Source organism: Macaca thibetana, chromosome 1 (genome assembly GCF_024542745.1).
Source record: "Macaca thibetana thibetana isolate TM-01 chromosome 1, ASM2454274v1, whole genome shotgun sequence".
In the NCBI taxonomy this organism is placed as follows: domain Eukaryota; kingdom Metazoa; phylum Chordata; class Mammalia; order Primates; family Cercopithecidae; genus Macaca; species Macaca thibetana.
This window is the reverse complement of record NC_065578.1, coordinates 41,256,268-41,272,770: the sequence shown is the minus strand read 5'-3', so window position 1 is coordinate 41,272,770 and position 16,503 is coordinate 41,256,268. Positions and strand designations below refer to the sequence as shown.

At 40.8% G+C, this 16,503-nt stretch overlaps 2 protein-coding genes across 12 annotated transcripts in view; one reads left to right on the top strand and one right to left on the bottom strand.

Moving 5' to 3' along the window:
• The window catches only part of FOXJ3 (forkhead box J3), a 152,294-nt gene extending 136,472 nt beyond the window's left edge, over positions 1–15,822 (top strand). For 7 of the 8 annotated variants that reach the window (XM_050798674.1, XM_050798645.1, XM_050798704.1 and 4 more), the window contains 5 exons: positions 1,360–1,776; positions 3,746–3,847; positions 4,219–4,410; positions 10,474–10,581; positions 12,530–15,822. In XM_050798674.1, the coding sequence (XP_050654631.1) occupies positions 1,360–1,776; positions 3,746–3,847; positions 4,219–4,410; positions 10,474–10,581; positions 12,530–12,645 (935 nt within the window). In that variant the 3' untranslated portion in view covers positions 12,646–15,822. The remainder of the gene's footprint in view (positions 1–1,359; positions 1,777–3,745; positions 3,848–4,218; positions 4,411–10,473; positions 10,582–12,529) is intronic. The other variant, XM_050798714.1, reaches the window with a different exon arrangement.
• PPCS (phosphopantothenoylcysteine synthetase) overlaps positions 1–16,503 on the bottom strand; it is a 1,013,452-nt gene that overhangs the window by 260,615 nt on the left and 736,334 nt on the right. The window lies entirely within an intron of this gene.

The window sequence follows — 16,503 nt, the reverse complement described above, 5'->3', positions numbered from 1 at the left end:
TTCTGCCTGTAAAACTTGGTAGCTTTTAAGATTATCTTGCAGTGTACTCAAATACAGTTTTACTACTAATTACAAATATGAGAATAATTTTATCTTTTTAAAACTTGGTTATTTTATTGATTGATATTATCTTGTGGTTTTTTTTTTATTCAATAAAATTATTTTTATGTTTGGTTCAGCATAACATTGCATGGGCCACCCTTTGGGATTTGAAAATAGTCTAGTTACATAGAACCAAATGTTGCAGTAAGATTATCTAACTACTTGCAGACCAAACAAAAATTATCCTTAACATTAAGCACTTTTGGCTTAATCATCATCATGGCAGCTAACATTTATAGAGCTCATCCTGCAGCTTATACCTTCACTATGTAGAAAGTAAAAAGTTTAGAACCAAATGTTGCAGTAAGATTATCTAACTACTTGCAGACCAAACAAAAATTATCCTTAACATTAAGCACTTTTGGCTTAATCATCATCATGGCAGCTAACATTTATAGAGCTCATCCTGCAGCTTATACCTTCACTATGTAGAAAGTAAAAAGTTCCTCTTCAAAAGTTTCCTTTCTTGTTAAAGAATAAATCATAAGTGTTAGAAATAATAGTTTCTTTTAAAAACTAACTTCCTTTAAGCCTCCTTACTTTATGCTAATAACTCTTTGTTGGGCCCTATCCTATGTAGCTGTTAAACATGCTCACAGGCGCCTAGTACATTCTATGTCTTTGTACCTTAACCAAGATGTTTGTGCTGGACATGCTCACAGGCACATTCCAGCTCGCAGCCTATGCCCCTTCCCTAATTTGGCATAAACAACGTCCTCTTTTCCTTTGTCTTTCCATTACTTTTACCTATTTGGAAAAGTTTTAAACTGTTAGCCAGTTGGGTTTTAGTTTAGATTGTGCGATCTTCTATCAAAGCCTTGGTCTTTATGCCTACAGAGAACCATCCTGAGTGTGACCCCAACACCTTTCCCACTTTTCCCCTAACATTTACTTACCTTTCAAGACTCAATTCAGGCACTGTCTTTAAAACAAAGGCTTTTCTATATTTTGAGCCTCCTCCTAGCTGAACAGACAAGGAGCAGTTTTCATAATCCTCTGTATACTTTAGTTTTAGTACTTATATTGTTGGTCATAATCTTGTCTTTCTCTTCCGCTCAAGGGTGGGGAATTATATTTCTTTTCAATAACCACAGAGCCTAGTTTGTAGTGGATGTTGCATTAGCACTTGTTAAATTGAACCAGTGTAGCTCCCTGGCATCATATGCTTTTGTTACATTAATAATTTTACAAACGTTTGTCATAAAATACAGCTGAAATCCGACCATAAACGATCTTGCTCTCTCTGACTGTTTTTAGGTTTGATGAACATCCCTTCTGAATCTTCCCAGCAGTCCCACACTTCATGTTCCTATCAGCACTCTCCCAGCAGTACAGTGAGCACTCACCCACACAGCAACCAAAGCAGCCTGTCCAATAGTCATGGCAGTGGCCTCAATACCACAGGCAGTAATTCGGTTGCACAGGTCTCACTATCTCACCCCCAGATGCACACACAGCCATCTCCACATCCTCCCCATCGACCTCATGGTTTACCACAGCATCCGCAGCGTTCCCCGCACCCAGCACCACACCCACAGCAACACAGCCAGCTCCAGTCTCCTCACCCCCAGCATCCCTCTCCACATCAACACATACAGCACCATCCGAACCATCAGCATCAGACGTTAACACATCAGGCACCCCCACCCCCACAACAGGTATCCTGTAATTCTGGTAAGTTTTTGTCTCCTGGCTTGTGTTTGGCTAACTGTGAATTAGGATCTGTCCTTTGTTATTTGGAGCTCATGTAGTATTTGCTACCAAAACCTCTTTTCATCTGTTTCCTTTTATGTTTCCTTGCTATAATCCTATAGTTCCTTTCCTGCTGCTGTGCCAAAATACCTTAGAATGGGTAATTTATAAACAACAGAAATGTATTTCATTTAATTCATAGACTGACCTGGCGATTTTCTTGATTAAAATTTATTGTGGCAACATAGGCAAACCCAGCAACCCTTGCAGGTTTTGATTTTAACTGTTGTTTGTAATTTAGATACATTATCTTACATTATCCTCCCAAATCAAGTATAGATGACCACATTTTATATATAGGAAAATGCAACTAAAAGAATTTTAAGTAATTTGCCTAAGATCATACTGTGGTAAGTGGTAGAACTGGGATTCATATTCTGACATGTCTGACTTCAAAGCTTGTAACACCAGTTATTCTAAAAGAACTAAAATTAGCAGACATTTACTAAGTGGGTAGGGTTTGCTCACCCACTCTTTGCAGAGTTTGCTTTATTTTTATTTGCCAAGTCAGTATTTATTAAAGGAGCCTCCTCTTCCTCTTACCCACAACAACAAATTAGTCATGGCAAGTGCCCTGGTTCCTGGTCATAATTTCATTTCAGTTAACCTTTTTCCTACCCTGACCTTTTGACTACCTGAGTTGCGTTTACCTCAAGAGATCGGGATTCTAGTACTGCTTTGGCTGTTGTATTACTTAGTGACTTAAATCATATAATTCCTTTGAACTTTGGTTTCCTTATCCGTGAAGTTCTTCTTGAACTAAAGGATCTGAGTCTGGTAGACTTGCATGTTCGTGGCTCATTTGGGTATTAGTTTAATCCCCTCCCACCCCGCAACAAATTTCTTCCTAAATTATGACTTGCTTCATGGCAGGGTCATGTTGTCTCTAGTTGATTGTTTATTTTAAAAATCCATAATTGGCAGAATTTTGTAATCAAGTAGCCAGTAGTTGATATAGCCAAGAGATGCCTTGATGTAGCAAAAGCAAACCAACCAACCCTTTTTGTTGGTCTTTATCTTCATCCATGCAGGGGTGATCCTAGAAGCAGAGTGGCTTGACAGCAGTCACTGAATGGAGAATTTTCTTCCTCTATTCAGTACTGCTGTCTCATTGAGGGTAACTCTTGCTACATGGCCTCTGACTAATGACTGGTTTGCTGACATACAGATTATGGAGTCTTAAACTCTTCTGATGTCATACCAGAGGATACCATTTCTGACTAGAAATGCCGTGACGTGGATTCATCAGCATTTCTTACAGAGATCTCACTCCTCTTCCTTCACTAACTTGGCAGGGGGACTGTGTTAAATTTTTTTCTCCTAAGATTGCCTTGGAAGAAGCATTTACTCTTACTATATGGTCTGATCCACCTGCCTTAAGTCATTGCATTAAATTGTACTGTGTATTGCCTCTAAATGAGAACCTGCCTCTCTAAGTTCTTTTAAGGTCATAGCAAGACAGGAAAGTGAACTTAATATAGGGGAAAATACAGATTTGCATGACATTTCCCACCTGTTCATTTATTGGTACTATAATGTAAAGAGCAGTATCAAGTTTGATATTACTAGGTGATGTGGCAGTTTGGAAGCTGCCAGACTGGAGGTTAGAAGACCTGGGTTCAAGTCTTAGATTCATCATGATAACCTTGCTAAGTTATGTCACCTCTCTGGTTCAGTTTCTTTTATTTGTAAAACGGAGAGAAATAATACCTTTCTGCCTATCTCACAGAGCAGATTGCCCAACACATGATAATAATGAGTACAAATCCCCTTGTAAGACTGGACAAGAATCAGCCAATTTCAGGAATAGGGCCAGCTCATCGTTTTCCCTTACCACACTTCACCCTTTCACCATCCAGGAATTAGACTGTTGTCAATATTACTTTTATAGGTGTTTCAAATGATTGGTATGCGACACTTGATATGCTAAAAGAAAGCTGTCGAATTGCCAGCAGTGTTAATTGGTCAGATGTAGACCTTTCACAGTTTCAAGGTGAGTGTTGGTTCTTTTTGACATATAACCAAATACACATGATCCTGTTTCTCTGCTAGATTATAACTTTCTTTGTAGTAGAAATAAACATCTTATATAGCATTTCTTTTGCAGTTGGTAAAATTCATAATGATTTTGGCCAGTTGATATAGCAGAGGGTCACAGACAAGTTCTGAAAGAAATTTGGCCACATTTAAAATAATTGGGCTTTGAATAACTTAAAAAGATCATTCTTCATTGCGTGGGCAAATCACTGCCATAAAATGGAGTGAGTGGAAATTTTGAGGGCTGAAAAAAATTGTATCTTGCTATTTTCCTTGCAATGTTTGTTGCGTAACTGTGCTAACATATTTTTAATGCTTTCCTCATAGGTCTGATGGAGAGTATGAGACAGGCAGATCTCAAGAACTGGTCTTTAGATCAAGTTCAGTTTGCCGATCTCTGTTCTTCTCTTAATCAGTTCTTTACACAAACTGGCCTTATTCATTCACAGAGTAATGTTCAGCAAAATGTTTGTCACGGTGCCATGCATCCAACAAAACCTTCCCAACACATTGGAACAGGTATGGGATTAGTTATCTTCTTGATTTTTCTCATTTTCTCATTCATACGAAATGTGGTAACTGTCTTAACCAACTTGGCTTGCTGCTAATGGTGACAGTGATCTGTTTACAAATTTTTATTTATAAGAAATGAATGAAAGCAAATAATTTATATGTAGGGTATATCTTAGAAAAATTGAGGTAAAGAGACTGTATGTTCTTCCGTTGTGATTTATATGATTGCTTTATTATTTACAGTTAACTGTTGTCAACCTTTTACTAAGTTATCAAACAATAATTAAATTATATTGGAGATAACATGTTTTTATATGACATAATTATGAGATTATATTAATTTAAATTTGTACAGATCTGCAATGGAAATCGGCGTGTCTTGTCTATCTCCTAAGAATGTTAAAATGCAAGAATTCAAAGTGTTTGAAGAGTGGACGTAATGGAAAATAGTCTCACTGATGTTTTACTTTAGACCCAAAATCTTTCCTATGTATTTTTAAAATCTCGCTTTCTTCCTTTATTCTTTATCCTTGCAGCCATGTCTTCTACTCTGATTGCACTGCCCACATTTTTCTATAGGAATTTCATATCCAAGTTACTTCTTTCTTCATTTTAATTCCTTACCTTGTCTTATCATCAAGTTTATTTCTTTTCTGTGTGTTATATTGACTTTACATTTTATGCCAACAAGCTCTCTCTTCTCTGTCCTGAGTGGCTTCCTTTAACCATTATTCTATCTTATTTCACATCTTTCGTCCACCCATGGTTTGAGTTTATTCAACTCAAGCTTATCAATCTATGTCTTTCTTTTCATGAAATCTTTATTTCTGTATCCTTTGATGTAGTGGAAATCTATTATCTTTTCTTCTTCCATCTTGAATAGCTTTTCCTAAGCTATTTTGAATTGCTTATCCTGCCTGAAACTTTTAGTCACTCTTTGATTCTGGTGACCTATTCATTCAGTGAATTATATCCACACAAGGGCCTCATTCAGTCCCGTGACTGACTTCTCTCTGTGCCAGAGAGAATTTAGTTTTTGATAACTTTTTAGCTTCTTTGTCTCTCTCTCCTTTTGTTAGTTCTTTTTGGTACCTTTCTGATATGTATTCATTTTTAAGCATCAAGATCTCTATAATTCAGGTATCCTCACTTATGTGCCCTTCTTCCATTTCATTTTTTAAAATATTTTCTTGCAGATGGACAGCATGTCTTCTTTGTTTCTCTCATGGGTTCTAAGCCCATACTTTGTCCCTTTCAGGATATATCACTTTCAGTTTTTCAACTTGCTTTAAGTTCTTAGACCAGGTGTACCACCTCCCTCTGTTTTTTATCCCTTTTTTCTCCTTTCCTCTTTTCTTTCTATATTCATCCAAAATTGTTGCTTCTAAGTGCTGTCATGATGTTCACTTCTTTGCTAACTCCACCTCTAATCATTTCAGTCAGCCTCAAAAAGTACTAAGTGAAATTAAATAGCTTATATATGTATCACTAGTCTTGTGTGTTTGGAGGTAAGTACCTGTGTTGCTCATAGATTGTTGCCTCAGGCAGGACAAGTAGAAGAAGTTGTGGGTCAGTCTTAGAAGAAGGCAGCCTTGGCCAGGCGTGGTGGCTCATGCCTGCAACCCCAGCCCTTTGGGAGGCTGAGGCAGGCTGATCACCTGAAGTCAAGAGTTTGAGACCAGCCTGGCCAACATGGTGAAACCCCGTCTCTACTAAAAATACAAAAATTAACTGGGCGTGGTGGCACGTGCCTGTAATCCCAGCTACCTGGGAGGCGGAGGTTGCGGTGAGCTGAGATCATGCCACTGCACTCCAGCCTGGGCAACAGAGGGAGGCTTAGTTTCCAAAGAAGAAGAAGAAGAAGGCAATCTCAAAAGCCAGTGTACATGTTAGCCAGTAGCTCCCACATTGTTGAATTTCAGTTTTGTGCCCTAAGTCTGTAAGAAAGGTCTATGTGTACCTTTTGGTCTTGGAACTTGGTAGTTTTGTCATGGAAAAAACACTGTTTATCTACTGCTGTCCTCTGTCAGAGAGTACCCAGGCACTCCTGGATTCTCTCTAGACTGAGATCCTGAGTTATTTTCCTAAAGCCTTTTGTTCCTAGACTTCTGTAGTCATCTCTTCTTGAGCCTTGACCTTGGCTATTTGTTCTGGTGTTCTGTGATTCTGTTAATTTTTTCTGTCATCTCTTTTGTCAGGGCCCTCCTCCTCTCTAGGGTCCCAATGACACCTTTGTGATTCTCAGTGCTACCCTAGTCACAGCCTGTCAAAGGTAGAAAAACTATAGTTTTTCTTCAGTGTTTATTCAGTTCTTTCTACTCTCACTCCCCTTTTGTATCTTCCTTCTGACTCATGCCTGCCAAGCTGTGTTGGCCTCTGACAGGTTGTTCTCTCATCAGTTATGGTGCTCCAAGTATTCATCACTTCATGCCTGCTGATGTCTGTTCACAAATATTCAGATTTTTTTTTTTACATGTCCAGCCTGCTTCCTCTTGTTTTAAGTGTGTCTTTCTGTCATTCCTTTTTTCTCTTCCTTACATCCCTGTATATCACATCCATTCAGATCTTTCACTTCCCTCATTTCTACACCCCAATAATTCTTTGTCATAATTTCTTAGAAGTATAGTCAAGAGGAGACTTTCAGAGGGCTGCTGATTTTATCCCTTTATTTAACAGATAAGGACATTTTGATCCAGGGGGAGAAAGTGACTTGCCCAAAGTTGTAAAATTCATTTAGGTGTAGGTCTTGAGTCCCAGAATATAGTCTCTCCATTTCCTTAAACCTTTCCTGTTATTCCTGTTTTCAGGGACCCTCTTTTGGTGAACACCTCCTTGAGCTTCCTATAGACTCCAGAAATTAGTGGTGTAGTATGCTAGTGTGGAAGGGAGAAGGATGTTACAGAACACAGTCTATGACATCTTTTCCTAAATCTTTTTACCTGTGGTTATAATTTGTTTATATCTTCTGGCTGTACTACTGTAATTTGATGCTTTGCTTAAAGGTCATTAAATATAGGTAGGGATGCAGTCATTGAGTACATACTAGACACCTTTTCTGTGTCTAGCTGTGTATTGGGCACTGAGAATAAAGACCCCTGTAGTAGCTTTTGTCTCAAAGAGTTCACAACCTAATGGTTGAGACAGGTCCATCAAGAAATACAATATGTTAGGGAGGCCTCTTAGGGAGGCCGAGGCAGGTGGATCATGAGGTCGGGAGATAGAGACCATCCTGGCTAACATGGTGAAACTCTGTCTCTTCTAAAAAAATATTTAAAAAATTAGCCGGGCATGGTGGTGGGTTCCTGTAGTCCCAGCTACTTGGGAGGCCGAGGCAGGAGAATGGCGTGAACCCGGGAGGCAGAGCTTGCAGTGAGCCAAGATTGCGCCACCACATTCCAGCCTGGGCGGCAGAACGAGACTCCATCTCAAAAAAAAAAAAAATATATAGTATGTTGAGGGCTACACTTCTCCATAGGGTATAAGTGCAGTAAGAATTCAGAGAAAGGGGTACATACTTCTCTTGGAAAGATGAAAATTTTCCTAGAAGACAACACATTTAAGCTGGACTTTGTAGGTTAAGTGGGATTTTGCAAGACAGGTCAGATCGTGTCATGTCTGTTTTCTGCTCAGAACCCTCCATCTTTCTCAGTAAAGACCAATGTTGTTACTATGGCCTATATGGCCTACACAATCTGATCACCCGTTATTTCTGGTCTTGTCTCCTGCCTTCTCCCCTCCACCCCTGTGCTCCAACACTACTGGTCTCCCTGGTGTTCTTTGAACACACTAGGTAGCACACTCTACCTAACCAGGGCCTTTGTACTTGCTCTTCCCTCTTGTTCAGAGTGGTCTTCCCTAAGATAGACACATGACTCATTTTCTCATTTTGTTCTCTTTTTTTCCTCAAAAAAACACCTGCTCAGGGGATGCCTTCCTTGGTCGTCCAGCTTGGTGCAGTCTTTAGAAAGTGCACTAGCCGTGCATGTGAAGACCAATCAGCATTTGGAGACAGGATTCCGCCCCGCGTCACTTGCACCAGTATTAGAGCTATAGTTTAGTATAACGTTTCTCCTCTTTTTTCTTTCTAAATCATCAGTATGGTCAGTCAATCGAAGAGCTCAGTTCTGACTATAAACTTCACTGATGAAAGGCATGTTATCATGGGAGGCAGGGACGGGGGTCAGAAGTGTTGGATTCTGGTCCTGGTTCTCTCTCATTTCCTCTGTTCCTGTTTCCCTATCTACATGGACAGAGGTAAGGTCAGAGTAGATTATCTCTGAGGCCATCTCAAGCCTGGATAGTCTGGCTTTCCACTGGAGGGTACAGACTTGTGAGCAGCCAAATACAGAATGCCTTACCTTAATAGAAGTGGAAGATTTTTTCCACTCTTTTTAGTTTCCTCTGGGAAAATGATTATTGTTTTTTAGTTTCATTACAACATTACTAGAATTCAAGTGTAATTTACATGAAATACTAAATAACCTTAGGGAAGTAGCCTTTCCAGAATTCCAGATGTTCCTTACAATGTGAACCACTTTTATAATCATTCCTCATGAGTTATTGGGGGAGGGGTCATATTTGTTCTCTCTCTCTTTTGTATTATGATGTAACGTAGTTGACATTTTGGAGGTGTTAACACTTGATGTCTCCTGTTAATGAAAATATATTAAGAAACTTCTGAAATAAAATTTAAATGAGATCCATGGTCCCCATCCTCACACTACAGAATAATACTCCCCTTCCCCCTCCCCTCCCCTCCTCCCTCACTCCCCTCCCCTCCCCTCCCCCCCCTCCCCCCCCCTCCCCTCCCCTCCCCTCTCCCCTCCCCACTCCCCTCTCTTTTGACAGAGACTCACTCTGTTATCCAGGCTGGAGTGTAGTAGCACTATCTCGGCTCACTATAACCTCCATCTCCCAGGTTCAAGCGACTCTCCTCCCTCAGCCTCCCGAGTAGCTGGGACTACATGTGCATGCCACCACGCCCAGCTAATTCTTTGTATTTTTAGTAGAGACAGGGTTTTGCCATGTTGGCCAGTCTGATGTCGAACTCCTGACCTCAGGTGATCTGCCCACCTCTGCCTCCCAAAGTGCTGGGATTACAAGCCTGAGCCACCATGCCCTGCTCAGAATAATACGTTTTTAATCATTGCTTGATGTAGCTGTTTTACTATGTGCAGGTCTTTACTGTTACCTTGTGCTTCCCAGGCACAAGGGCACACATGGTTAGGCCTGCTTCAAGGGTGAGAACATCAGGGAAATGGCGAATAGGTGGTGATGTAGAAAGAGTCCATGAGTGGCTGGGTGCTGTGGCTCACGCCTGTAATCCCAGCACTTTGGGAGGCCGAGACAGGTGGATCACTTGAGGTCAGGAGTTCAAGATCAGCCTGGCCAACATGGTGAAACCCCATCTCTACTAAAAATACAAAAATTAGCCAGGCATGGTAGTGCATGCCTGTAATCCCAGCTACTTGGGAGGCTGAGGCAGGAGAATCGCTCGAACCCGGGAGGCGGAAGCGGCAGTGAGCTGAGATTACGCCACTGCACTCCAGCCTTGGTGACAGAGTGAGACCCTGTCTCAAAAAAAAGAGTCTATGAGTTAGGAGATCTGAATTCTAGTCCTAGCATTGTCAAACTAACGTGTCTTTGGGCAAGTCAAGTTAGCCTTTCTGAGTTTCAGTTGCCTCATCTGTAAAATGGGTATAACAATCCCTGTCTTGCCCTCCTTTGGGGCTTAGTGGGAGGGTCAGATGAAGTAATGGATACAAAAATACTTTTGAATTGTAATGAGGTATGTGACAGCAGCAATAATAGACATAACTTGCCTACCAGTCTACAGTTAGTGGCAGTGCCAGCATTAGTTCCAGTGTGTTCACACCCAGCCTGGCACCCTGTTCAAAAGGCCAAGACCACAGTTAAAGCATCTGAAAAGAGTAGTATTTTCTTCCTCTTTTTTCCTCACTTTACCTGCTTAGTTTACTTTCAGGGTAACAATTCTGTTAAGATTTTAGTACTCCATTTGTTTTATTTGTGGTAACATGTTTTCCCTCTTTCTGTTTTTAATCTGATTAGGAAATTTGTACATAGATTCTAGGCAAAATCTCCCTCCTTCAGTGATGCCACCCCCTGGTTATCCTCATATCCCACAGGCACTCAGCACTCCAGGAACAACGATGGCAGGTAATGTGTGTGTGTGTGGCGGGGGTGTGTGTGTGTGGGTGTGTGATTTATTACCCAGAGTTTAATATTGAGAAGCGTTAGCTTTCCCAGTGGTGAATGAGGCGGCTTCAAGGAGAGAACCCCCTGTTAAGAGGGGCTAGGGAACAATGTCTGGACAGCCACTTGGCACTAGTGCTAACGAAGGGATTCAAGCATCAGTTGGTGTTTGGACTGTAGGACCTGAAGTCCTTTTTAGCCCAAGATGCAATGATTCTACTTACTCTAGTTATTTATTGTCTTGCCTCTCTAAGAAGTCCTGGGGTCACAGTTGAGGGTGTTTGACAGGACTTTAGCAGGTTTTAGGAACCTACTTTATTAGCTCCTGTAGATTCTGCTTCATTCATTCCAGGGGAGTTCCCACAGCTGTAGTTTCCAGGGAAGTACCTCGTAGAGAAGGTAAATTTTAGTAGTTAACTGGTTCATAAACTTTTCCCGCTGGGTTCTTGAATGCAGGATACGTTTCATTTAGCCAGGGGAATACGGCACATTGTTAGAGCTGGAAAGTGTCTTAAGGATCCCTTAGGATAATGGAGGCTCCGAAGGAGAAATGCCTTGCCTAGGCCACCCAGTTTAGTGAGTGGCCAAACCAAGACTCAAGCCCCAGTGTCTGGATTCAGAGTCCATTGTTTTTCTCAGCATACCACACAATTCTTTACTTAGGCTCTTTGAGGAAAAGACATAAAGGTAATGGGGTTGAGGGTGGAATTAAAACCTTGAAGAACTGTGTGGTAGACAGCAGTGAGGAAGGAGTTGGGACCAAGTGATAGGTCCTTTGCTGAAGGGGGAAGGAATGTTACTGTTGTGAGTGCTTACTAGTAAATTGTAAGTGGTACCATAAGGTGGATAAGACTCTGGAGCCAGAGCGCTTGTGTTTAAATCTTCATGCTTTGCCACTTAATGGCTGTGTGATGTTAGGCAAGCTACCTAACCCTCCTACCTCAGCTTCCCTGTTTGTACAAGGGGCTAATAACACTACCTAGGTCCTTGAGTTGTTAGGATTAAATGAGAATTGTGTAAATTAGTGCCTGACCCACATTAAGGAACTTACAGGTTTTTTTTCAATGAAGGCATTTCGCCTATATTGTGATATACTGAAAACCTAACATTAAATAATTGTACAAGAAAATATTTCAGGGCATATGAGAAAAATGAGTAGCAGACTACTTGAAATTTTGTAATCAGAGTACTAGAAAAATAATCCAGTAAAACTTCCACAACAGTTAAAAGGATATGTATAATTTGTAATAAAAGAAAGAATTCTACAAGTAAATATCAACCTCTACTTTTAAAAAGCAGCTGGTTTAGAAGGGGGTCTGTCAAGATACAGTAACAGCACATGGCCAAACTGGTGCAAGAAGAGCATGGGAAGGTGGGCATTCTGTACTCAACTGTGGTTCCTCCTGGCTTCCTGTGTTCCCTTGTTGATGTTCTCTGTGTTCACTTGGTGTTACTTGGTGGCACAGAAATTAGCTTGCTGGGGAAAATTCAGTATGACATCATTGGTGCACTGCTATCATTATCCTGTTTACCATTCTCATGGGAGCCAATTCATGTTACTGAAACAACGTATTGGGGCAAAACAGACTAAGAGCATTGGCTACGTTGGCACTTTTCTTGTGTCTTCCTTACTGCAGCCTGGTATAACGGAAGGAGTGTGGGTCAAGTGAACTGACCTCAGATCCTATCTTTGCCCCCTGTGGTTGTGTGACTTTGGGTAATTTACTCATCCTCTTAAACCGATACTATCCTCTTACCTATAAAATGAGGATCATAAGAGCCACTTTTTGAAGGCTTATGGTTGGATTAGTGAGAGAATGTGTACCTGGCATATAGGAAGTACACAGTAGGGGTTAGTTTATTTCTTTCTTCTCTACCCAAGTTGCTGCTAATATTGCCTCTTTCATTCCAGGCCATCACAGAGCCATGAACCAGCAGCACATGATGCCTTCCCAAGCCTTCCAGATGCGGCGCTCCCTGCCTCCAGATGACATCCAGGATGACTTTGATTGGGATTCAATTGTGTAGGGCTTGTTTCTGCGAGACACCAGACCCTAACGTTACCTTTCTGTGCAGTGAAGGGAAAGGTTTGAGAGAATCCAGTTGAGAAAACAAACTTGCTAATCACTTTACCAATGTTATCAAAATTACTTTTGAAGACAATCAGAAGGATTTTAGCTGGATAACTTACTGCTTTTATCTGACCTGAACAAGTACTACATGTTTGTCTCCCTGCCAGCTGCCCTATGTAGCTCCTAACTGTTGTGTGATTTGGACGGCTTTTTGTGTATTTGTGTCAGTTTGATGTTAACCACAAGTGCCAGACTGATTTTTCAGACGGAGCCTATTTTGCTGCAAGCAGTTTATATAAAGATACATATGTGTAAATATATGTACAAAAATTACTGAAAGGCTTCAGTTTTTTCTAATTGGATTATTATGTCTTGAAAGGAAAGTTATTGTCAGTTTTTATTCCTTGTTAGGCTATTTTCTGCAGGATGCTTTTAACTGATGTAGGAAACTGAAAGGAAATAGATTTTTTCCAAAGCCAGTTCCCCTTATTTAATCTTTTTTAGAAATGTGGGTAATCTAAGTCAAGGAACCCAGGATTTGACACTCTCCAACAATCCATAGGGGCATGTTGCTCCTGAGCAGCATGAAGAACTGACCAAATTGGTTTTGATGCTTGGGGGATCATAGAGTATTTATGTCTGCTTTTCTAAATCTGTGTTATAACAGCTCTAAAATTTGTTGTTTGGTAAGAAGTTGGGCATCGCTTGGGTCTTTAAACACATCAGTGCTTCCACATTCATCTATGTATTTATTATTCAGAAGTGTTATTTTAATATTTATTGCTACCTTCTGTGAATGCTCAGCTCCTGTTGGGTTCATTAAGGAAAAATGTGTCTGAAAGCACAGAATTACTTTTTTTTTTGAGGTGGAGTCTCACCCTGTTGCCCAGGCTGGAGTGCAGTGGCGCGATCTCAGCTCACTGCAACCTCCGCCTCCTGGGTTCAAGCGATTCTCCTGCCTCAGCCTCCTGAGTAGCTGGGAGTACAGGTGCACACCGCCATGCCTAGCTAATTTTTTGTATTTTAGTAGAAACGGGGTTTCACCATGTTGCCCGGGCTGGTCGCAAACTCCTGAGCTCAGGCAGTCCGCCTGCCTCAGCATCCCAGAGTGCTGGGATTACAGGCATGAGCCACTGCGCCCAGCCCAGAATTACTTTTCTTGATAAGAATTTACAGACAAGACACTCAGAGAGACATTGTGTCATTCTCTGTCATCACTCCTTTTACCATGTGAATAGATTTCTCTGTCTTGGCATTCTTGCTAATTCAGATTTAGTTAAATCAGATTTTTCTGGAATTTGAATCAGATTCCATTTGGGCAACAATAGCAGGGCAGTGTTTCTAAAGCAAGTTTCCCCACTCATCTTCTAGGTTGTCTTGAAAGGAGGATAGAGCCACTTAAAATTTTATTTGCTTCAGTGTTTAATGTAGATATTATGTGGCCTGCTGTTTCTGTTGTCCTGTATGTCTGTGTATGCATGACATTTGGTCCCTTTCTTTGAAATGTAGCCCACCTCTTAATGGTTTTTTTAGTGGTGGTGGTTTGTTTTGTTTCATGTCATATCACAGTTTGCATGGACTGATTATCTTAGTTTTATGATAAAACTAGAAGAAATGAGGTTTTTTTTTTTTTTTTTTTTTTTTTTTTTTGATGAATAGATTTTGAATTGATTCTTTAGACCAAAAAAAAGTGTCGATTCTAATGGGGAAAAATATTCCATGAAGTCAAAGAGTAGTAACTGCTCACTGGTTGCTTTTTAGCATCTCTGGTCTTAGCAGCCATGCTAAATCACTTTAATTAGCCTTAGTGATTCTATGGTTGAGTAATCTCTACTTGAACTAAACAAACATCTTTTGTTTCTGTGTGTGTGTACTGTGTGTGAGAGAGTGTGCCTGTGCCTGTGTGTGTGTGTGTGTGTGTGTGTTTTAATGAAGTGTTGCCTTGAATGAATCACTGGGAAGCCAGCCATGGTAAGGGCTGGTGAGGTTGGGGAGAAAGGAAGAGCTTTATGTTTCTCTGTTGTTTGGACCCTACTTGGCATGAAAAAGGAAGCTCAGTTCCAGCCCCTTGGATCAACGAAAATCAGAGGATTCTGGAAAGGCAGCCAACTTGCCCCTCTTAGAAGGATCAGAGGCAAGATGAGATGGCAGCCTGCAGAGTAAATGCTTGAAAAAAAAGGGGGTGATTTTCAATGGTTTGCTTAAGTCACTGTTTTCTAGACACCAAAATAGCTGTTTTGAAACTGTTTTAATTGCTTGGGTAGCAATGTGCACTTTAAACAATTTGGATATTGGAATGCAGTATCATACTGAGTGATTTGAGTAGAACCACTGATGATGATTTTATAAATTGTGTGAAGCGAATTTCCCATTTGGCAATCATTTACTGATTTGCAGTGATCAATATTTTTATGAGAATTTAAACTTACCAAGAATGGCCATGGAGGCAAAGCCTTCACCCAGACCCATCCCACTCTCCTGTGATCCAGGTGGTCCAGGAGCCCAGGACAGGCGCTTTCTGTGGGCCCTGGCCACAGACAGGGTTACCTGGTGAGGTGCAGAGAGTCCCTCTAGTGGCCATTTCGCATGGTAGTTGCTAATGCAGAACAAGTTCTGTCTTGGGCTTAAATTGACTGAAGACTTTAGGGGAAAAGAACATTAAATGCATGTAAACAAATGGGGGTACTCTGTCCAGGAGAATAATCCGACTGGCATTTGTGGCAGTTTTTGAAATGTAAATGTATTCATGTGTGTTCTTGTAAATACATGTCTCTCAGATGTCCTTTGAAGTGGGAGGGAATCAATCCGGGGATAATTTCAAATGGAATAGAGTATTTTGATATTGTTCATTCAGAGGGTGATGTGTACATATCTATATTGTATATATGTGATGAAAATGCATTGGCTTTTTGTGCAGATACAACCTGCTCTCTGTACTGCTGTTGGACAGTGTTTTAATGTTTCTACAGTTTTGCTATTGCACGATTTCATATTTTGCCTCTATGATGAACGGCAACCATTCTTTGTAACTGTTTAGTGCTGTAAAGAAATATTCCAAGTGTCATTAGGATTGTTGCTGCCAGAACTGATATGCATGAATGGCACTTAAAATAAATATATTATGTTAACTCTATTTACAACACTGATTGGTCTCCGTCATTTGCTGTAATTGAAGAAGTGAAAATGGAGCTAGTCCAGGTGCAGAAACCCCACAGCCAGGACCCCAGAGTCCTTGGGGTCACTGAGATTGTATCCCTTGCATTACTACCTGAGAACAGTAATTGCTGCCATTTAGTGAGCATCTCATTAGCTCCATGAACTTGGGGAAGTCACTGGATTTCCCTGGGCCTCATTTTCCTTATTTGCAGTGCCAGTACAATGAGGATAGTATCTGCCTCCCAGAGTTGTAGTGGGATTTACATAAATTAGTACATTTAAACATTTAGAACAGCACATGCGACATAAAGCATACTGGTACTCAGTATGTGCCAGGTGCTGTGCTAAGTAGATATTGTGGTCCTCCTTTTACAAACATGGGAACAGCTCAGATAGAGGTATAGAAACTTGTCTAGATTATTTAGTTGGCAGGTGACAGAGCGGAGGTTTGAATCCAGGTCATTTGATTCCAGGCATCATGTTTTTTACACAATCCTCTCATACTCTGTGAGGGAATTCCCCTCTCCCTACCCCCTGCCCTTGCCCCCTGTCTTGTCCCCAGCACTGCCTTTCCAGAGCTATTTCCAAAAGGTGAAAGTGGGGCTTTACATTTGCTGAGCACATACTCTGTGTCAAACCCTCTCATGAGAAATCCAGA